Source organism: Pan paniscus, chromosome 22 (genome assembly GCF_029289425.2).
Source record: "Pan paniscus chromosome 22, NHGRI_mPanPan1-v2.0_pri, whole genome shotgun sequence".
In the NCBI taxonomy this organism is placed as follows: domain Eukaryota; kingdom Metazoa; phylum Chordata; class Mammalia; order Primates; family Hominidae; genus Pan; species Pan paniscus.
The window spans coordinates 28,036,761-28,063,976 of record NC_073271.2 but is presented as its reverse complement, the minus strand read 5'-3'; the positions used below and the strand labels follow the sequence as shown (position 1 = coordinate 28,063,976).

Sequence of the window (27,216 nt, the reverse complement as noted above, 5' to 3'; positions counted from 1 at the left end):
ACTCACATGGACCAGACATCGATTTTGGGGCCGTATTTCTTCCTGGCGAGCAGTTCAGGTGCAGCGTAGGCAGGGCTGCCACACTGTGTGCTGAACGGATCTGAGTAACCCAGGATCCCTGCGCAGTTGCTCAAACCAAAGTCTGCAAAGAGAGGTGAACAAAACAAGCTCCGAATTAGAAAACTGCGGAAATGAAGAGGGAGGAAAAAAAGGAAAAATAAAAAGGGCAGCAGGAAAGGAAACATTCTCTCAGGCTAACACATCATTTAGCATCCTAAAGAAAACTGTAGCAGCTGCAAACCATAACGTCTGGATACGAGACTCAAGGCAAAAGAATTCCCTGGCTTAGCTGAGAGCATTTGACATCGGGCCTCACTGTTAAAGCCAGTTAGGGCAAACAGTATGCTGAACTAAAACCTATTTCCATCCAATCTTGTAAATGAGTCATCCAGGAAAAAAAGAGAGAATTCGCTTTCTAGGATGAAGGCAGGAAGAAACAACAGGCAGAGGGGATTTGAGTTAGCTCCCAAGCTGCCAAGTGGGGAAAAGATGAGGGAAGATTGATTCTCTCTGGCTGCCTGTGTCACCCTCAGTGACATGCAATCCAGCCACTTACAGTTGACTTTTTCAGCTGAATGTTTTCGTTTCATGAAAGTCTTTTAAAAATTCCCCCTAAGTTATGCAGCACATATAGTGACTTGAAGAGGGGAAAAATACACCCAACAGTTTAAACAACCCTGAATGCTGGCTGGAAAAGTAGCACCAGAAAGATGGCAATGCAAACTAGACTAAGCAACCTCATGGCACTGCTTTGTTCCTGGATGATTAAGATGCCCAGGAAGAGGGGGGAGAAAGCCCATTGCATCGAGTGACTTTGGGTCTATTATGCCTTCTGCGCCATGTTTATCTTTTGATCTTAAAGATACTGAAACTGATAGGTAATTAGAGAGCTGTTACTGTTATGCCCTCATCTGAATCTTTCCTTAATCTTTGTTGATCTCAGAATTAAGATCGCAGTTCATCCTTTGAACTTCAATGTAAATATTATGGTCCATCCCCCCCAAACAGAAGACTCAGGCTGCAGGGCTCAGGCAGAGACAGGCTTCCAGTCTTGAACAAAACTCTCGCACTTTCTCAATCAGCAGTATTTATGTCTAGTTTCACGAATGTATTCTCACCTCACTCTAACATGTCTCCACCTGCAAGGCACATGACCATTAGGAACGTTGTAGGAAATCTCAGGGAAGGAGAAATACAGTCCAGTCTGTGAAGTTAATCGCACACTATGGATCAAGATGTCACAGCCAAAATGTTTTCCAAAAGTCATTGCGTTAAGCTTTTCTAAAGAGAATCTCATCTAAGCAGAGCTCAGAAAACTCTTGAAGACTCTAAATATCACCCAGACTCTTCAGCCCAAACTATAAGAGGGAATGGCAAGCAAACCAACCAGGCATGCTGCATGTCCAAACACTGAGCTCTTCTTTTGTTTTTTTATGATTCCATTTTTCTCCCTTAACCTCCCTCCCCTTCTCCTCCTTGACTCCCTTACTCTTCCCTCCCCAACCCTCCCCCTACACCCCATTTCCTTTCCCATCAACCCAGCCAGACCCATAGACCCCACAAACCCTGTCCCAGATAAGTCCTTCAGGAGTCATGGGTGTGGGACTGTCTCTGGATTCCCACCTTAGGAGGAGATATCAGTTAAAAAGAACCTGAGAAACCCTGTTCTCAGACCCCACCCCTCAGGATCACTGAAACGGGAAGAAAAGGGGGTGAATATTTTTATAAGAAGAAAAATCTGCCAGGGACAGTGGCCCATGCCTGTAATCCCAACACTTTGGGAGGCCAAGGTAGGCAGATCACCTGAGGCCAATAGTTCGAAACCACCCTGGGCAACATGGCGAAACCCTGTCTCTACTAAAAATACAAAATTAGCCAGGCGCGGAGGCGCACACCTGTTGTCCCAGCTACTCGGGAGGCTGAGGCAGGAGAACTGCCTGAACCCAAGAGGCAAAAGTTGCAGTGAGCCAAGACTGCGCCACTGCACTCCAGCCTGGGAGACAGAACGAGACTCCATCTCAAAAAGAAAGGTGGGAGGGACAAGAAAAATAGTATTGTGCTTTAAATTGGAGGGTTGTTTGACTGCTTTCAGTTTGAAAATGAACCTAAAAGAATGTTAATGAACAAACAAATGTGTGAGGAGCACCTACTGTGAGAGACAGCACCATCAAATAAACACAATAATAGCTGGGGAGGCCCAATTTCATCAGAGTCCTGGAAATTGTTATCTCTAAACTTCTGAGATCAAAGCAAAAGACTCTGTTCCTAATCTCAAAGCAGTCCCTTCACAGCAAAGGGCTGCCTCAATCTGTTCACTTCCTCACCACCCTGAGACCTGAGGTCCAGAAAGAAGGACTTGTTCTCAGAAGAGGGCAGAGAGAGAGATAAGAGGCCAGATCACCCTCCACCATCCCAGGCAAGTTTGGGAACAGTCTGGCCTTATCTTGAGCACAGTTTCAAGAAGAAAACTTAGCGGAGGATCTGGGAGGTGGAAGAGAGAGAATCTGCATGTTAAGCAACTTATGTTGATATAGCCAAAAGGGTTTGATTTAAAATATATTTGTAGAGAAACAACCAGTTTGCTTCACATTCATAATTGAAATTATTAAAACTGTACACATCTGCCTATAATTGGAATTGTGGAACTGGAGAGAAGGCCACCTCCCAGCAATGTCACATGGGTCTGTCTCAATTAGGTTTGGTAAATATATCAACCAACGACGACTCAATTTTCTGAGAGCTACAGAATGAATCTCACAAAACGCCCAAGTGAACCTGCTTTGGAATACTGAAGTGCAAAACTCTCCTAAGTTGCAGCTCTTCCATTTTAAGATTAAACTTACCAAACATCAGACTGCTTTTTTTGAAAGGGAAAAAAAACCTCCTGATTAAATCAAATCTTACTCCTGGTAATTCTAGTTAATTTGAAACATGGCTTAAGTAGATTTATTTAAACCAAATTCTTTCAAAGAAAGAGAAACTATTAAGAGGCAATCATAATAGCTATAATCACCTTTGAAAAAAAAAAAAGTAGGTAATGCCTTTGAAGAAAAGAAGGTTCAAAGAGCTTTCAACTTACAAAAAAGACAGGAGTTGGAAGACCTTTGATCTAAATTGCCCAACCCAGGGGCAAGAAACCTCACAACACACTGGGCCTTCATCTCTCCCTCCATGCCTTCCGGAAATGCGGTTCTTTCTTAACAAAATGCAGTTCCTACCAGCCCTCAGGTGTGGTCTAAGGTCTCTCTCGGGGCAGGTGTGAGGTAGGGTTCCTCAGTTTCCACTGCTCAGTAGAGAACTGGCAACCAAATTGGCATCTTTAACAAAGGGAAATCCAATGGTCACTGCCTCCTTTCTAGCAGGTGTGGGCATCCTGCTTTCTGAAGGAGCCGATTTTGTCCCAAATACCTAAAATGTCTTTGTAGTGCCCACCCAGCCATTGCCAGCAGAGAGGTGATGACTCTGAGAGATTTGAATAAAATGGTTCCTGGCACCCAAAGAGTGACCATAACATGCAGCAAGAGGGGAAGGGGTGGGCTCTGATTTAGGTGTATAATTTCCTCACTTGACTGGACAGGTCTCCTCTAAGAGGTTCTATTACTCAACCAATCCGTGAGCTCCTTATAAATGCATCCACCAATTGCAGCAGTGAAATGATTGGTTTTCCTAGAATCCCCTGAGCAAACGTCCAACCAATAAAAAGGTCTGTGCATTTCACCATTGCTTATTCCACAAGATAGTTCTGTCAGTGGTCACCTAGGGCTACCACTTAAGGAGAAAGCAGAGAGACGAAGCACAGAGGAGACAGAGGGGCAACAGGAAAGGGAAGAAACAGGATGGGCAATGCCCACCTCCTGAGATGTGGAAACTCCGTCTGTACCTTACACGACTCACCAGCCTCAGTCTTTTTGAGACGGAGTCTCGCTCTGTCGCCCAGGCTGGAGTGCAGTGTCACGATCTTGGCTCACTGCAACCTCCACCTCCCAGGTTCAAGCGATTCTCCTGCCTCAGCCTCCTGAGTAGCTGGGATTATAGGCGCACGCTACCACGCCTGGCTACTTTTTGCATTTTTAATAGAGACGGGGGTTTCACATGTTAGTCAGGCTGGTCTTGAACTCCTGACCTTGTGATCCACCCTCCTCGGCCTCCCAAAGTGGGATTACAGGTGTAAGCCACTGCACCTGGCCTATTCTAACTTTTATTGTCATATAAATACTGCTGTTACAAAGTCTGTTCTTTTATAGTCTCTGGTGCTGTTAGGACAACTCTATCACTGTCACCTCCACATTTTCCAAAGAACAGTTACAGGGAACCTAAAACAAAAAACTCCTTTCCTCCATTCCCTACCCCACACCAGGAGGCCCCTTTGTTTAACACTCCAGATCTCGGAAATGAGGACCAGAGAGACTTCCTGCAAGCATTTCAACACGAGTGCCTTGTTTTCCAGCTTCTGCACTTGGCCCCTCAAGACAACTAAAATGCAATAGTAAAACAATTTAACAAAAAGAAAATCAGCCAGGCATGGTGGCTCATGCCTGTAATCCCAGCACTTTGGGAGACCAAGGCGGGCAGATCACCTGAAATCAGGAGTTCGAGACCAGCCTGGCCAACATGGTGAAACCCCATCTCTACTAAAAATACAAAAATTAGCCAGGCGTGGTGCTGGGCGCCTGTAATCCCAGCTACTCGGGAGGCTGAGACAGGAGAATCGCTTGAACCCGGGAGGCAGAGGCTGCAGTGAGCCAAGATTGCACCACTGCACTCCAGCCTGGGCAACAGAGGGAGACTCCATCTCAGGAAAAAAAAAGAGAGAGAGAGAAAAGAAAAGAAAAGAAAAAGAAAATCCTCTGAATTATCTAAGAATCTTCTAAGAATAGATTCTTCTAAATGCTTTTGGGGGAAAATTGGTTTCCTCTTCACGATTAACTCTCTAGTAATAAGTGCATCCATCAACACCTATCAGTGGTGTTTAATTATCCAGAGTCTGTGCATCCTCTTGCCCAGTACTGAATTGGGAGCTGACTGTAATCCCAAAATATCTAATAAGTCATTTTAATTATCTGTTTTGGAGAATCTTGTAATGACTTTCAGCATTCGTCAAACAAAAGTTCCTTCTTGGGCATAAAAGTTAAATTCACAAAGTCCTATTGATCCTTCTCTTTTCCCCTCATATAAAGTCTTTTCAAGCCATTGAGGTAAAAGAAATTACTTGCATTTGAGGTGGGAGAAAAAAGAAAAGAAGGGAATAAAAGATGGTGCCATCTAATATCTGGATATAAAAATGATGCCCTGAATTCTGCCCAGAGCGACCACAGACGGAGAAAATAACAACAACAGAACCACCTGAATTCGTCTAGAAAACGAGTTGTGCAGTGAATTTGCTATGGACCATGAATTATGAACCAATTATGATGCCCCATCTTGTAGCTTCCTTCTGATTGGTTCAGACTTCTAATTATCCCTTTGTGGGGACTTCTCTGCACAGCTCCCATTGTACCAACAAGCCTGAATAAAGATTGTATTAAAAAGAGAAGGTCAATTGCATTCTCCCTTACTTTAGGCATCCCTGCATTCACCAAGAAGTGGAATGAGATATGGCGAAGCTATGGGAAGCATTTCTAAGCCAAACTATCTTTCACTATTTTAAAGAAGTTTTCCAGTTAATCCAAATAAAAATAAATTCTACAAAAGGTCAGCTCCATCTGAATTTATGGAGAAGCTATAGTTTGAATAAGACAAGGAAACACATGACCCATTTTCAAAACCATTATTAAGTATTGGAGGTAAAAGAAGATAATCTAGAATATTGTCTGGGTATTAGAGACAGACCATGGATAATTTTCAAAGTTGAGAACTGACAACACAACACTTGAAAGATACTTTTGCTTAAAAAAAAAAAAGTCATACCAATCAGCTTGATATTATTGTCTTCATCTAGTAGCAAATTCTCTATCTTCAAGTCTCTGAAATAAACAAAACCACACAACATTTCAGATAAGCATTCGAAATAATGGAATTACATTTTGCTTCTGAAGGGAAATGAACTGTTTTTAGAGCCACTTCTAACCAACCCATAAAGCTTTCTGCCAAAACTCAATCAACAAGTAAATATTTAAAAGACATGATATATTAATAATTAATTGCTGTAGACTATAAAAGCTGAAGAATTTCAGACATGACAGACAGCAAAGAGGACAGAAGGGATCATGAAAAGTTTCTGGGAAAAGCAAGACCTAAACTGGAACCTGGAAGTTAAGCAGAACCAGGGTGTGGGGAGAGAGGAACACATCACTCAAGATGGCACAGCCTGAGCAGCCAGGCAAATATTTCATATGAATGTGGCCCTGGGTTGGTGACACGATGAGCAACATCGGATTTGGGGAAGCAATTTAAAAAAAAAAAAACAAAAAACACATGAGGCCAGGCATGGTGGCTCACGCCTATAATCCCAGCACTTTGGGAGGCTAGGGTGGGCAGATCACCTGAGGTCAGGAGTTCGAGACCAGCCTGACTAACATGGAGAAACCCTGTGTCTACTAAAAATACAAAATTAGCTGGGCATGGCGGCGCATGCCTGTAATTCCAGCAACTCGGGAGGCTGAGGCAGGAGAATTGCTTGTACCCGGGAGGCAGAGGTTGCGGTGAGCCAAGATTGCACCATTGCACTCCAGCCCGGGCAATAAGATCGAAACTCCATCTCAAAAAAAAAAAAAAAAAAAAAAAAACACATGAAAGCCAACTTAATTGATGAGTCCAGTGACCTCCATGTTTGGAGCCCAAGGGTCATAACAAACTGGCAGGTGATGATAAGTTAATCTATTTAGCAGGCAGATATTATCATGGGCAAAATAATGGACTCCAAAGATGTTGGTGTCCTAATTCCTGCTGTCACACCCGAGAACATGTTAACTTTACAGAGCTAAAGGGAATTAAGTTCCAGATGGAATGAAGATTGCTAATCAGATAATGGGTGATGCCATGCATTGACACTGAGGTGACGGGAGGAGGTGGAAGGGAGAAATGAGCCCAGGGTCATGTTGAGTGTGAGGTGTCTCTGGTGTCTGCGCCTGCGACTGTAAGCTCCTAGAAGGCAGGAAACATGTCTACCCTGCTTCCCATTGCACCCCAGTACTTTTGCACATTCCAGGTACTCAGTAAATACCAATGAATCCAGATTACCGATGAGATCATTTGAGATTTCAGAAGCAGAAGTATTTATGTGGGCAAAAGGATGTACTTGGACATCAAAACCATCTAGGTCAATTATTATCAGGTCTGGCATCTTAAATTGTAGCCTGCCAATGCAGGCATACCTTGAATGTTAACTATGTAAAAACACTCTTACACACACGCACACACACAGACACACACAAACACACACAAACACATGTTCTCTTCAACCGTTTTTAAACATACCATTCTTGGTCCAGCTTTTATTTTCTCACTTTTGAATACAGAGATAGGCAAGAGAAATGTTTCTTTTTCCTCTTATCTCTATTGTAGGGAACTGAATGGCGTAATCACGTTAAAACAAAAACAGCAACTGATACACTACGTCAATGTCTGAAACAAAAAGGAGCGATAGCTAGGACTGGCTGTGGCAAACAGGACAGCAGTGCCCCACTTAACGGGGACAGCTACTCACGGCTCGGTCCCAACACTGCCAGCTCACCTCATTCTACAGAAGAAGCCAGAGGTCTGGATTTGATCTCAATTTTTAAATGTTGGCAACAAACTCATATTTAAAACAACCATAACCCCAACCTTGCAGGCTACCAGTTTTCAACCTCAATATGGGCAGATGCTGAAGCCTTGAAAGGACGTGAGATTGTGAAGGTGAGGGCAGAGAACTGGTGCGGGGGAAAGACCCAACAGGCTGGTGGGGAACACTGGCATGCACAGCAAACTGGGAAAGAACAGTTGCGGGGGTGGGCAGGGGTTATGTCAGCCAGGCTGTTGTCACAGGAAGGGCAGGACTACAAGATGGTAAGAATTAAGGAGTCAAATGCAGAAAAAAAGGTGAACTCTAAAAAGTGTCCAACAGATTCAAAGTTGCCAATAGCCTTAAGGCTGGGCACTGGCTGAGATAGGAAGATCCACGTTCAAACTGGGGATATAAACAGACATTCCCCAATCCAATGCGCCCACCAATGGGAAGAAGAATTACATACTTTCCCTTCACTCCAAATGAAACAATACACAGAATACTTCAAAACTGTGTCTGCCTTTTAAAGATATCACGTGTCCAAATACAGGGTGACTCCAAATACACAGTGATATCCTCGCTTTTCCAACTGGAAGACTTTGTCCCTCAGTAAAAGGTTTTTGGAAAACACAAATGTATAATTTTTAGGAATGCAATAGAATTATTAAATGACTGTTGATACTACTTATCTTGGAAGCTGCATCCTCCTATTTAAGACCATACATTAAAAGGTTAACATAGTTAATTTAAGAAATACTGTTTCCGCACTGTCACATTTCATGAAATAATTTTATTCAAACTAGTCACAGGCAGAACCAGGATGACTTTTTGAGTCCTTGTGCAGTGGTTCAATGTAACATGATCTTTCAGGTGACTGGATATTTGAGATAAAGTATTTTTAAAATTTGCATATGAGGCACTTGCTGAAAATCTTATCCCAAATCATACACACCCATTTAAAATCTCCATAAATTAACCACTCAGTGAACTGTTTTGAGACTGGTCTCTCAAACTCTCACAATCAAGAGGCCGTATCTCTAGAAGTTATGATTAAAGCCCCATAAATGCTTTTACCTTCCTTCCTACTGGGTTCCTTGAGTGATTTCTAGAGCACCCAAAGTCATCGGTGAGCCAAATAAAGGTTTATGTGTCTTCTCTAACTAGTACTTTGTTATTGAAAATAAAATACTATGATTGAAATTGTGTCCTTATCATATGAGAGACTTGCAAGGACTCTGTAAGGCAATTCTTCTTTTCTGAAGATACTGAAGATGTAATATCAGCCTGACTTCTATTCAAGCATAAACAGTAATTCCAAAACATACACATGCATACACAAAATAGTATGCCAGCAATATCCCAAACTGTGATTCCGTGAACCATGATTATAAACAGCAGTACTCTCTAAATCTAAAGGAAGGCCACAGTTTGTTTCAAACGAAATTAAGCCCTCTTTGCCTGGGAAGAATGGAAGCCCCTCTAAGGCATTAAAGGAGAAATTTGGTTCAGAACAAATACTGTGGGGAAAAACATCCTAAAGAGGCAAGGTAAAAGATAGCAACTGGCAAGAACAATAAAACTAAGTTGGGTAATTCTGGGGCCACAAAAGCCTAGAGAACAACCACAATGATTAGAAGAATGATATAAGCGAAAGACCAAAAATAAGAGAAAATGCAAAAGAAAAAAAAATACCCGCTTTTAAAATCTAGGAAATGTCCTAAAACTAGGGCAGGACATATTAAAAATAATTATTAGGCAAACTGAGAAAAAAATAAAATCAGTTCAAAGTCACTGTCTTTCCACCCATAGCATCCCATTATAACCAACTCCCATCCCCTAAGAAAAATACACAGAATAAACCTGGTTAACCTGGGTTATTTGTCCAGATTTCTAAAAGGTTTCAGTGACAACCAATCCAACTGCTTAAAGGTTCCATGGCTAGTTAATGGGAGGGTGAGCTACTTCTGTCTCTGTCCAAAAGATCAGTGTACTTACCCACGCAAAAGAAAAGAACATTCAATAGCCTTTGGCTTTATTTACTTCCACTTCCTGCTCTGTCCTTTGTAACTTATCCAATAGGAAGAGAGAGAACACTTTCTTCCAGACTTTAGGACAAAAGGCACTAAAATCTCATTTTTTAAAATAGCTTTTACCTAGGTATTTACCCAAATGAGTGGAAAACTTATGGACATAAATGTTTATAGCAGTTTCAATCATTCTTTCCCCAAACTGGAAGCACCCAAGATGTCCTTCAGCAGCAGAATGGATAAACAAACTTTGGCACACCCAAACAATGGCATATTCAGTGATAAAAAGAAATAAGGTTGGGCGCGGTGGCTCACACCCATAATCCCAGCACTTTGGGAAGCTGAGGCGGGTTGATCACCTGAAGTCAGGAGTTCAAGACCAGCCAGGCCAAAATGGTGAAACCCCGTCTCTACTAAAAATACAAAAATTAGCCAGGCGTGGTGGCACACACCTGTAATCCCAGCTACTCGCCTGAACCCGGGAGGCGGAGGTTGCAGTGAGCCAAGATTGCGCCACTGCACTCCAGCCTAGGGCGACAGAGTGAGACTCCATCTCAAAAAATAAAAAAGAAAAAGAAAAAAGAGATAAGATATTACAGAATATCTTTTTATCTTCAGTGATAAAAACAAATAAGATGAGCCAAAAATGGTGTGATTCACTTGGAAAGACATGGAGGAATGTCAAATGCATGCTTTTAATTGAAAGAAGCTAGTCAGAAATGGCTACATACTGTTTGACTCCAACTGTATGACACTCTGGGAATCTATGGCGATGGTAAAAAGAGCAGTGGCTGCCAGGGGTTGGGGTGTGAGAGGGAAGAAAGGAGAGATGAATAGGTGGAGTATAGAGGGGTTTTAGGGTGTTAAAATTATTCTTTATGGTACTGTAGTGGTGTTACATGATACTATGCATTTATCAAAATCCATAGAACTGGACATCACAGAGTGAAACCCTAACTCAGACCTTAGTTAATATGACTGTATCCATGCTGGTTCATCCATTGTAACAAATGTGCCAGGGGAACACAAGATATTCGTAACAGGGAAAATGTGAGTAGGGGGAAGGTATGCGGGAACTCTCATAGTTTCTATGCAAGTCTTCTGTAAATCTGAAACTGCTCTAAAAAACATTGTCTATAAATTTTTGTCAAAGCAGCTTTTGGATACATTTCCCTTTCCTAAGCAATCCATACTAAGAATGGTACAACTACAACCAAGTGCCTCACTCAGGCAGTTCACTGTGGGACATCCTTAGCCCCCTGAAGTTATGTCCCTGAGTCCATTCAGAACAGTGAGCAACCCAGACCCTCTGCTCAGCTACTCAACAGTGATCAAAGAGGACACAAATGATCCAAAGAGGCAGAAAAATTGAGAGACACCTGGAATAAAAAAGGGTGAAAATAAATCATTCTACCCAAAAGACACTACAGCGCTATTCACAACAGCAAAGACACGTAATCAACCTAGGTGCCTATCAAAGGTGGACTGGGTAAAGAAAACGGGGTACATATGTACCATGGAATACCATGCAGCCATAAAAAAGAATGAAATCATGCCCTCTGCAGCAACATGGATGCCGCTCGAAGTCATTATCCTGAGCAAATTAACAAAGAAAAAAAAATCAAATATTGCATGTTCTTCCTTGTAAGTGGGAGCTGAACATTGGGTACATATGGACACAAAGACAGGAACAACAGATACTGAGAACTACCAGAGAAGGGTGGGAAAGAGGAGGACAAGGGTTGAAAAACTACCCGTTGGGTACTATGCACAGTACCTGGGTGATGGAATCTGTACCCCAAACCTCAGCATCACGCAATATACCCATGTAACAAACCTGCACAGGTACACCCTGAAGCAAAAATAAAAGTTGAAAGTTTTAAAAGGGGTGAATTTCTTCATAAGGTTTCAGTGTTCGTGTATTTTTTTTTTTTTTTTGAGACAGAGTCTCACTCTGTTGCCCAGGCTAGAGTGCAGTGGCGTGATCTCAGCTCACTGCAAGTTCCACTTCCCGGGTTCATGCCATTCTCCTGCCTCAGCCTCCTGAGTAGCTGGAACTACAGGCGCCCGCCACCGAGCCCGGCTAATTTTTTGTATTTTTAGTAGAGACAGGGTTTCACCGTGGTCTCAATCTCCTGACCTCATGATCCGCCCGCCTCGGCCTCCCAAAGTGCTGGGATTACAGGAGTGAGCCACCGCGCCCAGCCTCAGTATTCGTGTATTATAATGGACTTTTAAAAAATATATAAGCAAGCCTCTATTATCCAGAATACTGGCTCTATCAGAAAACTTCCTTGTGGTCCATGTGAAAAGCCTGATGTTTACTCTAGCTCCATCCCAAGAGCAAAACATTTGGCTCTGCTAAGTGTGAGACGTGCTTTAAGGGAAGGAAGGTGAAGGGCAGGCTGGTCAGCACATGACGATGCGGTGAGGGAAGTAGAATGCCCACTTCGCGTGAATGGTCCTTGATCTGAATAACTTCTTTCATGGAGGGGAGAGGGAAGTGGGAGGATCTTCCTTCAGTCCTGCCGTCTGAAGAGTTCCCCCTGTGGCATATAAACTGGAAATTCAGTGTTAACTTTTTTTTTTTTTTGAGACAGAGTCTTGCTCTGTTCCCCAGGCTAGAGTGCAGTGGCACAATCTCAGCTCACTGCAGCCTCTGCCTCCTGGGTTCAAGCGATTCTCCTGCCTCAGCCTCCTGAGTAGCTGGGATTACAGGCATGCACCATCACACCCAGCTAATTTTTGTGTTTTTAGTAGAGACGGGGTTTCTCCATGTTGGTCAGGCTGGTGTCGAACTCCCAACCTCAGGTGATCCACCTACCTCGGCCTCCCAAAGTGCTAGGATTACAGGCGTGAGCCACTGCGCCCGGCCAATTTGTGTATTTTTAGTAAAGATGGGGTTTCACCATGTTGGCCAGGCTGGTCTTGAACTCCTGACCTCAGGTGATCCTCCCACCTTGGCTTCCCAAAGTGCTGGGATTACAAGCGTGAACCACTGTACCTGGCCCAGTGTTAACTTTTAACTGAGAACAAATGTGAAGGAGAAGAGAATGGCCCTGGGATAGATGGGAAGTTGCTTTTTCTTGGCCAATGGGCCTTCAAAGAGGAGCTAGGAGAAGCAACAAAGGGGTGTGGCTCAAGGCACAGAAGGTAGTGCAGGGCCAGGCATGGTGGCCCACACCTGTAATCCCACCACTTTGGGAAGCTGAGGCAGGTGGATCACCTGAGGTCAGGAGTTCAAGGCCAGCCTGGTCAACATGGTGAAACCCTGTCTCTACTAAAAATAAAAAAATTAGCCAGGTGTGGTGATGGGCGCCTGTAGTCTCAGCTACAGGCTGGAGAGACTGAGGCATGAGCATCGCTTGAACCTGGCAGGTGGAGGTGCAGAGAGCCGAGATTGCACCACTGCACTCCAGCCTGGGGGATTGAGCAAGACTCTGTATCAAAAAAAAAAAAAAAAAGGAAGAAGGCAGTGCAGGAGGATGGGTTGGTGAGGACAGTGCTGGGGGTGAGGACGCAGGGGTGCAGGGGATGTCTTAGGAACAACAGGCAGCACCGATATACCAACCAGAAGCCACGGTGAAGCAGGAGCAGGGAGCTCAGCAGAGAAGAGGCCACTAGAGAGACAGTGGTGTGGGTTCAGAAGGCTTCAGGACCCTTCTCTGCTCATTAGGCAGTTCCAGGAAGAAATGCTCAAAGGGGACCCATCACAGCAGACAGACCAGATGTTGAGATAAGTGCAGGGTGTTTTTACAGAGATCCGGAAAGGACCTAAGGGGAGAAGACTCCTCCACACCCTCTAGGTATCACCTAATCACAGCCCTTTGTTTGAAGTTCTTTCAAAAGCACAAGCATGCAAACAGGCCATGACTAACCATTCAAGGTTCCCCCACAGCCTACCAAGCAACCCCTTCCCCTCCCCTCCAGCCACCCACCCAGACTCTCCTTGCGTCTCTTTCAAGATGGTCAGTTGGAAAGTTCTGAGACTGGCTGCCATAAACTGAGTCACCGCCCTTCAGGACAGAGGGTGCGAGGGAGGAGAGTCAGGGAGGGTCCTGTTGCCATGACAAACATACAGGTGATCCCCCACCCCTGGGGGCAGAAAGGCAGCTGCTCCAACCCTGTGGAGCAAAGAGGCAGACAGGAGCAGTGCTGGGGAAGTGGAAATCAGGAGTGTGTGTGTGTGTTTACGCCTGAGTGTGTAAGTACACATGAGTTTGTGTGGGCACATTGCAAGTGTGAGCACATGTTCACGTGACTATGTGCACGTATGTGCATGCACGTGGGGGAGAGCATGAGTGTACGTGTGTGGGTGTGTGCATGCATGTGCACACATCCATGGGTGTATGAATGTACACGTGTTTGCACATACGTGTTGCATACACACATGTGTGAGCTCTGTGTCAGCGTGCACCCTGTGTATATGGCGGTGGGCGCGCGCGTGTGTGTGTGCGCGCGTGCATGCATCACATGCATCCAGGGTTGTGGGATGGGAGAAGGCAGTCTCTCCCCTGGGCCTCCACAGACCATGCCCAGCCCAGGAGGTCTAGGCTGAGGGGCAGGACCTCAGGAAAGAGCCTGGGGGAGCCGCTCAGGGTTGAGTCCAAAGAACTGAATGGTGTAACACTGAGGCATCAGGAGAGGAGGAAAGGGGAGGAGAGCGTGAGACGTGGCAGAACCAGTGAACACCCCGAGTGGGGAGGCTGAGCAAAGACAGGCAGCCAAGCAAGGGGGCCTGGGGAAGGGAGTAAGGACAGGTGCTGGGGTCTGGCTCTCTCTAATGGACCCGCCAACCCGGCCCGGGCAATTCATTTAAACTCTCGGAGCTTCTGATTCTCCCCTGGAACCCGACCATCATGAGAAGGGTTACCCAGCAGGGCCACTGGCAGAGGGAAATGCCACAGTGGATTCCCGAGGGCTTTGCGGGCCACTCCATTTATGAGGTGAGAGGCTGGAGGTGAGGATAATAAAGTGAAAGATTCTAAGACAAGGTGAAGAGGAAAGACTCCAGAAGATACTTAAAAGAGGTGATTAATTTGGCCATAAGCAAAGAGTATTGGGGGGCATGCCCCCCAGCCCAATGAAAGGTAAGAGAGAAGGGGCCCAGGGAAGGATAGACCCAACTCAGACAGGATTAAGTTGGATGGAAAAAGTTTTGCCTACAGGGATGGTCACAAGATGGATTTTAATAATAAACTAAGAATAAAGCATCCCAAACTCCCCAAGCACATAACTCCCCAAGGCAACAGGCATTTTGCAGGGAACATGATTTTTCTTTTTTTTTTTTGTTAGGTCTTATCTTCAAAAGCACTGTATTAAAAGCAAATGATGTGCAAATTCTTGATTTATTTACAATATGGGTATTTTGGTAAAATACAAGAATAATGTGTCATCCATGAACCTGATTTATTTATTCAAAATGAAACCTTTATTGAGTTCCCGTAATGTTCCAGAAACAAATTCTGTTTATAAAACTGAAAGACCCATTCACTAGAAAGATGCCACTCTACGAATTGTGACCTAAAAAATAAACACATTGACACTAAGTCAATGAAGAAACTCCTTTGAAATTCCAGGGAGAATATGGACTATTCCAGAACGTAGGACTGGCTACCAGAAAGCTTCCATCCCAGTGCAAACTCTGACACTAGCTGTATTCATTCAATTTTCCTTCCTTCATTCAACAAAGTCTTACTGTGCGCCCACTGGGCTGAGCACTGGGCTAAGCTATGGCCTGTGCAGAAGGCAGATAGAGAAAAGTAACCATGGGATACGTGCTCAGAAAGAAAAGTAGAGGGTGCTGAGAGTCTATGGCCAGGGGGCCAAGCCTGGAGGGCTTCCCAGAGAAGGTGAGCCTGGAGCTGGGACCTGAAGGATGAGTAGAATTCAGCCAAAGCCAACAAGGGCAGTGCAAGCAGAGAACAGCTGTGGGACCCTCAGCACAGAGAACTGTGGGTCTCAGCTTCCCGTGGATAAAATGAATGGGCTGGACTGAGTAGTAATTACAGAGAACATGGACTCAGTCCTTACACAGAGTCTCAGTTTTTAGTGCTTTATGCAGATTGACTTATTTAATCCTCACAACAGCCATGTGAAGTGGATAATCCGCTTTCCCTGTTGTGTAGCTGTGGAAAGAGAGGCACAAAAGCCTGAGCGATTTGCCCAGCGCCACTTTCGAGTGTTCAAACCAGCATATGGACAAGGGGGTCAGGCTTTCGCATCAGCACTGCGGACCACTGTAGATCCCAATCCATGAAGCTGTTGGGCTGGAGCTTTGCAAGAGCTCACATTTCCAATGCTATTTTTTTAAACCCAATTAAACACAAAACTTTTGCTGTAACTGATGCCTCCAGATATGTGCTTGCTCTCAGCAGAAGGCCCTGGGATTCCACCCAGCTCCTGGATGTGAGCAGAAATCCAAGAAAACCTGAAAGTTAACAGAACTTCTTAACCCCCCAACCAGCACAGGTTGTGCCTGCTTCTTGTCAGGTCCAAAAGAACAAAGAAGGGCCTCCTCTCTTCCACTGCCTTCCTCTTAAGCGCAGAGAGCCCTTTTCTCCATATTGATGAATGGATAAGGTCATGGCCCTGGGAGCCACGGTGTTGACACACATCCGAGCTCAGGCTCGGGCTCCCTTTGATCATGTGTCTCTTTCTCCTGGTCCTGCAGCCCCGTGGCTTTTCTCTTCCTGCTTAGGGATGGTGGTATTGTATCACCCAGTTGTGTTTTATCTGTATAGTTTGATTGGACTTTGTTATTTTGAATGAACACATGAATCTCAAATTAGCCTCTCAGCAGAATCGGCGTTCTTGGTGATTCACGTTAAGACTTGATGCTCTATATGCAATAGGCAAATCATCAGATTTTGGCATCCTGCTCGGTAAGCACGTTTAGGGGAAGGAAAAACAACTCGTTATATTTTAGAGAAGCTTAGACAATTCTAAAATAGAATAATAAAGAAGTTAGAACACACTCTACCTTTGTAAAAATGAACAACAGCCCTAGACACAGAGGCTGTGGCAAGTCCAATCTAATAGGAAGCTCTCTGCCAGCAAAGTGAATCTGCTTTATACATGCTAAGTTTCCTTTGTATTAAAAAAAAAAAAACCTACTTATCATATTTATTGTTTCTTTTAAATGATGTTTAAATAGTTCTGGAAAGATAAATAAATATTTCGATTTAATGCCACAGGAAATGAGGGCTCTGCTAGCATTAAGTTGATTATGACATAATAACATAATATCAGCCTAATCAGGAACTGCATTTTTAAAGCATCCCCTAACACACACACACAAACACACACACACACACACACACACACACACACACACAACCAAAAGCCCCTTAAATCACTGTACACATATAGCCACAAAAAATCATCCTGCATCCTTCTGCATCATCCAATGTATTTACTCAGAAATCTTCCCACCAGGGACTCCAGGGCCTCTCTGAAATGTAATACTCTCTTATTCATTTGAAAAATCTAACCTCAAAATAATTTATGAAATTCATTCCACCTTTGCAGCATAAAGGAGAAAATTCTTTATGAGAAAGCGCTCCAGCAAAGAACATACCAGTGGTCAGCTGAAATACGAACACCCAAAATTAGTGGTATAGAGTCTTTGAAAGTCAAGACATTCCGTTAAAGCCACTATGAATATATTCTAAACAAGCATTTTAATGTGAGGTCTCAACCACCTAATCACCTATGTCCGTGTGTGGTGACACACATTAACATGATTTTTAGAGGGAAAAGTGAAAAAAATCTTCCTAAATCGTCCCTGTATCTCCAATCTTCTCTAACTTTAAAAGATCTGAGCCCTTGCCATTATTGGATTATAAATATATTCCTGAGGAGAGAGAGGCAAAAGTAGAAAAAGCTGGAGATCAGAGAAAGAAAAAGTATACCGTCTTTGCTATCAAAACATTATTAAATTCATTGCTTTGACATTCTGACAGTAATTGTGCTGAGAGGGATTGGATTTTGTTAAAATTACTTTAAAAGGGCTGTTGAGAATTTCCTGCAGGAGAGGCCAGTGCACAAGGCACAGCTTCCACTTGGTTTTCTTTGTTGTTCTCGCGATCCTGAGAAGCTCGGTGCTCATCCTCTTTTTGACAGCACAAAACCCTTGGAAAAAACACCCTGAGTACTACAGAAAGATCTGCCGCTCGCAGTCCCTGGTTCTATTTTCCACTGTGACCTGCGGAGTCGGTAATCCAAGCTGATTCACTTGTGAGGTTTCTGCCTTTGTCATCTTAATAAACAAAGACAGAGCCAGGCACACTTACGACTATCATTTTCCTAATAACAGCAGCGTTATGACACCTCAGGCTACCCAAGGGTATTGTTGGGAAGAGCCAAAAATAGCGTGATTCACTTACCATTTCTGAATGTTCTCTTCCTTGCTAATCTAAGCCCAAAGAGTTCTAATGAAGGGTGATCTCATGACAACATGCATGACTAAGAATACGTATGTGAAGAGGTGCTCTCACCTTGGTGAGGCGGAAATTATTGGCCTGAATGGTGCCTACCCAAGGCTGGCTCTAGAAAAGGCCTGGACAATGGTCCTCCCCTGGGTTTAGACATGAGAGGGCAGAGCATCCCACGGCACCAATCCCGTTAGTAAGGAGGCAGCTCTCTCCACCTTGGAAGTCTAAGTTCTATTAAGTAAAGGCCTGGAGCTGTTTTCATCACTGATCAGAAAATAAATGGCTTTTTTTTTTTTTTTCCAGACAAGTCTCGCTCTGTTGTCCAGGCTGGAGTGCAGTGGCGCGATCTCGGCTCACTGCAAGCTCTGCCTTCCGGGTTCATGCCATTCTCCTGCCTCAGCCTCCGGAGTAGCTGGGACTACAAGCACCTGCCACCATGCCCAGCTAATTTTTTTGTATTTTTAGTAGAGACGGGGTTTCACTGTGTTAGCCAGGATGGTCTCGATCTCCTGACCTCGTGATCTGCCTGCCTCGGCCTCCCAAAATGCTGGGATTGCAGGCGTGAGCCACTGCGCCCGGCCCGAAAATAAATGGCTTTCATGGCTGGGCACGGCGGCTCACACCTGTAATCCCAGCACTTTGGGTGTGGCTGAGGAGGGTGGATCATTTGAGGTCAGGAGTTTGAGACCAGCCTGGGCAACATGGTGAAACCCCGTCTCTACTAAAAATACAAAAAAGTTAGCCAGGCGTTGTGGCAGGTGCCTGTAATCCCAGCTACTTGGGTGGCTGAGGCAGGAGAATCGCTTGAACCCACAAGGCGGAGGTTGCAGTGAGCCATGACTGCGCCATTGCACTCCAGCCTGGACAACAAGAACAAAACTCAGTCTCAAAAAAATAAACAAATAAATAAAATAAGAATATAGACAAATTGTAAAACAGGCTCTAATTGCTCAGCCTTTCTCAGAGGCTCAGAGGGTGCCATAGCCCAGTGCCACCCACGGAGCACACAGTCAGCGATCACCAGCGTGGCCTGGCCCTTACCTGTGGACCACCCCGGCCCGGTGCAGGTGTTCTACAGCAGAGATGAGCTGTCGGATGTATCTGCGGGCTTCGGACTCCTCCAGCCGCTTCTTCTCGTAGATCTTGTGCATCAGGTTGCCCCCAGGGCACAGCTCCATGACCAGGTAGTAGCTGTTTTCCGTTTCTAAAATATCAAGGAGCTGAGTGATATTGGGGTGGCGGATCATCTGCTGGATCTGACCCTCTCGCCGCAGGTTTTTGGTGACATAGGTGTCCTTTTTGGCTCTCTTCTTATCGATGACTTTTATGGCCACCTAAGGAGAAAACAAGAACATGCCTGTTATCAGACATTACAGACAATAGCGATGCCTTGGCTACTCACAGGAACCCAAGAAAAATGCTAGCTATGTCTCTGCAGAGGAGAAACACCTTATCTAAAACAGCATCAACAGAAAATATATATATACACATTTATATTTATGCATATACCACACACACACACACACACACACACACACACACACATATAGGTATAACATTAGGAAAAATCAAAAGGTCCAATTATTAAGGAAGACAATGGAATTTACCTAAGAAAACCTGAATGGCTGTCTGGAAGGCACAGTGCAGGATTAATGTCAAATTTATTTTTCTACAGGATGGGAAGATGAAATAACAATTTCTCTTCTAGCAAAGGGCTTGTCCCAGTCGCCCTCAGGACTCACCATCATCTCCCTCCAGGTCTGAGGACCCCCAGCCACTTCAGAAACAGCTAAATCTGCCCCCAATCTTAGTTCCAAGGCATGGTTGGGGGACACTGCCCAAAGATGCAGCACCCCTAGCCTTGCCCGCCCCCGCTCCACCCTGCCCTGTGCACACCCTCAAGCCTCAGGGTCTACCTCCTTCCCTTGATGAATTGCCTCCTAGGGAAACTCGGCCCCCACTGTCAGGACCCAACCTTTGTTGTTACTCAGGATCACATTTCTACTACCCCCAGGAAGCTCCTCCTGGGCCATTGCCCCTACAATCAACTTGTCATAAGACGTAGGGTGGGAGGGAGGGAAGAACAGAAGGAAGGATGGAGGAACAGAGGGAAGGGAAGATTGTCTATTCCACCCAAATCCGCATCTGTCCCCAGTCCTCTTTCCTTTAGGGGAAGTCACCTCTCCATTGTATTCACCCTTTTCCTTCCCTTCCCTCCCTCCCTCCCTCCCTCGCTTCCTTCCTCCCTCCCTTCCTTCCTTCCTTCCTCCCTCCCTTCCTCCCTCCTTCCCTCTCTCCCTCCCCTTCCTCTTTCCTTCCTTCCTTTCTTTCTTCCTTCTTTCCTTCCTTCCTCCCTTCCTTCCTTCCTTCTTTCCTTCCTTCCTTCCTCCCTTCCTCCCTCCTTCCCTCTCTCCCTCCCCTTTCTCTTTCCTTCCTTCCTTTCTTTCTTCTTCTCTCTCTCTCTTTTTCTCTTTCTTTCTTTCTTGACAGAGTCTCTCTGTTGCCCAGGCTGGAGTACATGGTGCAATCATGGCTCACTGAAGCCTCAAACTCCTGGGCTTAAGTGATCCTCCCACCTCAGCCTCCCAGGAGCTGGGACTATAAGCACACACCACCACGGCTGGCTAATTTTTTTCTTTTTGTAGAGACGGATCTCCCCATGTGGCCCAGGCTGGTCTTGAACTCCTGGCTTCCAGTGATTCTCCTCGTCAGCCTCCCAAAGCACCGGTGTCAAAGGCGTGAGTCACCACGCCGGCTGCCCTGTTCCTTCTTTTGTCTTCACTCCCCTCTCTAATGTGATCAGCCACTGACGTCAACACATGATGTCAATGTCTTCTTCCAGCTGTCTCGCCACCTGTCCTTCCTCTCTGTTCCCCTACACCACCCGCCTGGTTCATTCCAACCACTGCCCCAGTGCCCAGATGCCCTGTCATGAACTGAGACATAAGCATCCCAGGAACACCTTCATACACAGCTATGGAGCCTCCGGGTGCAGGATGAAGTCAGTGGACCTTCCATTTCTTGTTATTTCTCTTTTTTGTAATTACATTTTGTACCTGTTTCACAACGCACTCAATATGCATTATATGCAATATGCCATACACAGAGGTACAAGTACAGAAATAAAAAATAAGTAAATAAATACAGATGAATACATGTTTTCAGTGAGGGGCTCAAATATTATTTTGTGGACATAGTTCATGATAAAGAAAAAAACAGAAGTCTGAGATCCAATGTACAGCATGGTGACCAGGCTTAACAATAATGTATTGCACACTTGAAAACTGCTAAGAGGCCGGGCGTGGTGGCTCGTGCCTGTAATCCCAACACTTTGGGAGGCCGAGGCAGGTGAATTACTTGAGGTCAGGAGTTCAAGACCAGCCCGGCCAACATGGTGAAACCCTGTCTCTACTAAAAACACAAAAATTAGACGGGCGTGGTGGTGGATGCCTGGAATCCCAGCTACTCGGGAGGCTTAGGCAGGAGAATCACTTGAACCCAGGAGGTAGAAGTTGCAGTGAGCCAAGATTGTGCCATTGCACTCCAGACTGGGCAACAAGAACAAAATTCCATCTCAAAAAAAAAGAAAGAAAACTGCTAAGAGGCTGGGCACGGTGGCTTGTGCCTGTAATCCCAGCACTTTGGGAGGCCAAGGCGGGTGGATCACTTGAGGTCAGGGGTTCGAGACCAGTCTAGCCAACATGGCGAAACCCTGTCTCTACTAAAAATATAAAAATTAGCTGGGTGTGGTGGTGGACGCCTGGAATCCCAGCTACTCAGGAGGCTGAGGCAGGAGAATCGCTTGAACCTGGGAGGTAGAGGTTGCAGTGAGCAGAGATTGTGCCATTGCACTCCAGCCTGGGCGACAAGAACAAAACTCCATCTCAAAAAAAAAGAAAGAAAATTGCTGAGAGATATTTTTAATGTTCTCAAGACACACACAAAACTGATAATCCTGTCAGGTAATGGACATGTCCATGAGCTTGACCATGGTAACCACTTCACAACGTGCTCACTCATCAAAGCCCCACCCTGCATACTATAAGCACACACGGTTATCTGTCAGTTAAACCTCAATAAAGCTGAAGAAAACCTTAAAAAACAAAAAGAAAACAAACAAGGGAAAAAGTCCAAACTAAAGGCAAACTTTAAATTAAACAAAATAGTGAACGAATCAATAAAAGTCTGGCCACCCCCAGCGTGGACTAAGGCATGGATGTCACCTCTTCTTGAGGCTCCTCCTGGCCTCTTGAATTCATTCTACACTCTGCCTCCAAATCAGCGGGTCTAGAACTCTGACTTCTTGCAGAAGCTCTTGAGGTCTCACTGCTGCCTATGGGAGCACCCAAGCATCTTCTCCATCAGCCCCACCACCACCCGGTCCCAACTCCTCCCAGCTCTCCCTCCTGGCATGTCTTGTCACTCCCTGGGACATGCATTCTATCACTCTCCAGGTACTCCAGCCACCCCCTTCCCCCACTCAAGCCCCCAACCCCAGGTCCTTCAGAGGCTAACCTCCCTACCAGAGAGACTCCCCTGCACCTTCTTTCCCTACGTCCCTATACAACAAACAGCATCTGCAGTAAGATGTAAGTCATGGCTTAATGCAGGGACACACACTTCATAAACAGCAAGTGACTAATAGTGACTAACCAATGGAATCACCAAAGCAAAGCAAAGCAAAGATGGCTATAAACAGCATAATGTATTATCTCCTCTATAGAGCAGTGTCTCCTTTTTTTTTTTTTTTTTTTTTTTTTTTTGAGATGGAGTCTCGCTCTGTGGCCCAGGCTGGAATGCAGTGGCACAATCTTGGCGGCTCTCTGCAACCTCTGCCTCCTGGGTTCAAGCAATTCTCCTGCCTCAGCCTCCTGAGTAGCTGGGATTACAGGCACCCGCCACCACATCCAGCTAATTTTTGTATTTTTAGTAGAGACAGGGTTTGGCCATGTTGGCCAGGCTAGTCTCAAACTCCTGGCCTCAAGTGATCCGCCCACCTTGGCCTCCCAAAGTGCGGGGATTATAGGAATGAGCCACCGTGCCCAGCCCAGAGTCTCATTTTAATAGGGAGGTTCAGGCCCTTAATCCAAAGATGGGAGTAACAAAGAGTCAATCAGCCCCCAAGGGGACCAGACAGGCTAGAAGAGCCCCTGCCGTCCACACCTCACAGCACGGGGCCTGCACTACCTCAAGTCAGCTCGGGCTGATGCTCTCAGCCCCCAGGAGGTAAAGTTACACTCTGGCTGTGTCTGGACCCAAGTAGTTCAAGGGATGCTAAACTAACAGCTTTGTTAACCGTTACCCTCCAAAAACACATAGACACACACATATTTCATATCCATCCTCTTGGGGAGGTGGAGAAAAAAGAATGCTGAAAAGTACAATAAGGCATTGTCTTTGCTCCACTCCGTGTGGCAGTATTTAAAAAATTACACCCTCTGGCAATGAAATTCTTACAAGTACCGTAAACAAACAAGTCTAAAGGCCCAGCAGTAATACAATCTGCCTTTTTAACAGAGTATACAATTATAGTTAAGATACCTTATTGAGCTCTTCAATTGCCTGTACCAGGTTGAATAATGGTAATCTCTGGATCATGTGACTTTATTTGGAAAAAGGGTCTTTGCAGAAGTTATTAAGTGAAGAATTCTGAGATGAGATTAGCCTAGATTACCTGGGTAGGCCCTAAATGTCCTCATAAGTGTCCTTATAAAATAGAGAAAGAAGGAGTTTTCACACAAATAAGCAGAGGGGGCAGCCACAGGAGGAAGGAGGCAGACATTGGGGTGAGGGGCCACAAGCCAAGGAATGTTGGCTGCCACTGGAAGCCAGAAGAGGCAGGGAAGGATCCTCCCCTAGAGTCTCTGGAGGGAGCGTGGCCCTGCCAATACTTTTTAAGACTTCTGGCCTCCAGAACTGTGAGAGAATCAATTTGTTACTTTAAGCCACCAGAGTGGTAATTTGTTATAGCAGCCACAAGGAACAAATAGCTTCCCTGAAAAAATAAGAAAGGAATCTATCTGATGCCCTTTGGGATGCATTTCCATGCATGGAGAGACCCTCCTTGGCAGTGGGGAATGATGCCACCTTTCACCGGCAGCCTCTCTCCTCCTCACTCTAGCCCTTCAGTGTAGTCTCAGGAGCCTCTGACAATTCCTGGTTGACTCCACCGTCCCCTCTGCTCCTGCACGTCCGTGAGACCCACGGAGAGCAGAGTCTTCACGAACTCCCTCTCAGGCTCCACTCCCAGGGCTGAACCAGCCCATATCAGGGTTTTGCACCTCCATGAGCTATGTCAAAATAGGACCCTATGAAGCTCCATAATTGGTTAGCAAGTGTCTACACTGCAGACCACTCTGAACAGAAAGGACAGCCCAGGTGGCTCTTTCCATGAATCTAGACCTCATTATCACAGCCGTACGATTACAGTCATCCTAACAATTAGTGTTGGTTCCCACATGCCAGGCTTAAGGGTGCAGGCTAGGCTTTTCTTTAGGCAGTTCTTCCTGTATCTTCCAACTTCTGTGCAAATGCAGTATTTCCAAGCACTTCTCCCCACTCTCTCACTTCTTGCTCTTTCTCTAGCCCATCCTCCTCCCTTTCCTGAAGGTGAAAGGACAAGGCAATGAGGTGATCTATGGTGCTGGGGAAAACCCCCTGGAAACCCCATCCAGCCCCTCATCCTCATACTGCTCAGTCCAGCCCCTCATCCTCATACCACTCAGTCCAGCCCCTCCTCCTCATACCGCTCAGTCCAGCCCCTCAACCTCATACCACTCAGTCCAGCCCCTCAACCTCATACCACTCAGTCCAGCCCCTCATCCTCATACCACTCAGTCCAGCCCAGGCCTTGGGCTGTCGTACCAAGGCCTTCCGTGAAGCAGGCCCAGTGTGGTAAGTCGAAAAATGGCCTCCCAAAGATAGGCCCACATCCTAATCCCTGGAACCTGAAAATGTCATCTTTAGGGGGATGGGACTCTGCAGACATGATGAAGTTAATGGTCTTCAGATGGAGAGGCTGTCTTGGATTAACTGGGTGAGTCCTAAATGCCATCAAAAATGTCTTTAAAAGACGGAGGGGATCAGATGGATAAGCAGAGAAGAAAGCAAAGTGAAGACGGAGACAAGAGAATAACGTGGCCACAAGCCCAGGAGATGCCGGCAGCCACCAGGGGCTGGGAGAAGCAAAGTCCAAGTCTCCCCTTGGGTCTCTGGAGGAAGCGTGGCCCTACTGACACCTTGATCTCCAATGAGACTGATTTTGGACTTCCAGCCTCCAGACTGTGAGGGAATCACTTTCTGTTGTTTTAAGCCACCAAGTTTGTGTTCATTTGTTACAGCAGCTGCAGGAAACTAACATCCCTGGTGTGTGCCCTACCATCATCTGACACCTTGATTCCCAAGTTCTGCCAGTCAAGGGTCCCTCCATGAAAACCCTGAGCCCTTAAGCTACCTCACCTTGGAGGAGGTTTCCTATTAAGCTCCCTCTCAATTTTCAAATACCAGCTCATTACCAGCTTGTTTTCATCCACCCCCTGACTTACAAGCTCCATGTTGATAATACTGAAATGGAATGCCGTTCTTGATTACACAAAACCATTTAATTGACTTCATCTATAACAACTGAAATGGGGGAAAATAATGAATGGGAAATTAAGGAAAAGTCAATCAGTGATCAGCAAAGGGAGACATCTAATTCAATTTGACAGTAATCAGAGGTTTGCAGGCAAAACAAAGCTAACACTGACTCTAACTGGGTAAAGCCTAATGCAATAATGGATCTCTAGCTGCAAAATAAACTACTTGAGTCGGGAGAGTTTTACAGAGTGAAATTAAATCTCTGCTATCAAATGGCAGTAAAATAAGCAAGTTTAGCATGTTCCAGGCAACAGGAGTGATAGCACCACACCAATCAATGGCTCTTACCAACGCTGCAGGTTCCCCGATTCACTTAAGGATGAGGCCCCAGCCAATGCCGCCAGGGAGCTCCCAATTCAGTCCAGGGGTGTGTGGGTGTGTGTGTGTGTGTGTGTGTGTGTGTGTGTGTGTGTGTGTGTGTGTGTTTGGGAATGGGAGTTTCAGGAGGGTATCTAAGCCTGGATGTCATCATGAGCACAAGAAAAACAACTTTCTGTCAAAGATCAGTAAAACCGAGGCTCATCAACAGATCCAAGCTGCAAGCCTTTTCAAAATTTTACAAAGGAATCAGTTTTCCAAAGATTTCCCCCTTATTTCCAAGAAGATTAGTAGCAAAGTCCTGCAGTGGTGGAAAATTAGTAGAAAGAGAAGAGCACAGTTCCAATATATGACAGTTGAAAGAGATTATTCATCAACTTCTTTTATTAATTAAGAAATAGCAGCTTGTGCAACATGGCGAAACCTCATCTTCATCTCACAAAAATTAACCAGGCGTGGTGGCTCGTGCCAGTAGTCCCAGCTGCTCGGGAGGCTGAGGTGAGAGGATCGCTTGAGTCTGGGCGTTCCAGGCTGCAGTGACCGATGACCTCACCACTGCACTCAAGCCTGGGCGACAGAGTGAGACCCTGTCTCAGAAAAAGGAAAAACAGAAAGCATTTCTCACAACACGGTAACTCCACCCTCCTCCTTCCCTGCCAAACAAACACCACCAATCAATGATGATGGATAAAATCAGCAAACCACTTTTAAATAAATAGCTAAGCTCATAAGAAAGCAATGGAAATCCCCCATGGCCAAAAAATCACTAGCAGCCAGCTACAGAGATAACGAAATACAAGATGCAGGAGAGACAGAAAGAGAGGAAACCCGGCCGGGTGTGGTGGCTCACACCTGTCACCCCAGCACTTTGGGAGGCTGAGGCTGGTGATAACTTGAGGTCAGGAGTTCGAGATCAGCCTGGGCAACATGGTGAAACCCCATCTCTACTAAAAATACAAAAATTATCTGGGCATGGTGGTGCACGCCTGTAGTCCCAGCTACTTGGGAGGCTGAGGCAGGAGAATCACTTGAA

At 45.4% G+C, this 27,216-nt stretch overlaps 1 protein-coding gene across 1 annotated transcript in view; it reads right to left on the bottom strand.

The window, feature by feature from the left end:
* The window catches only part of HUNK (hormonally up-regulated Neu-associated kinase), a 127,380-nt gene that overhangs the window by 55,977 nt on the left and 44,187 nt on the right, over positions 1-27,216 (bottom strand). The window contains exons 2-4 of the mRNA XM_034948203.3: positions 19,269-19,561; positions 5,968-6,023; positions 7-142 (exon numbers count right to left, since the gene is read on the bottom strand). Of these exons, the coding sequence (XP_034804094.1) occupies positions 7-142; positions 5,968-6,023; positions 19,269-19,561 (485 nt within the window). The remainder of the gene's footprint in view (positions 1-6; positions 143-5,967; positions 6,024-19,268; positions 19,562-27,216) is intronic.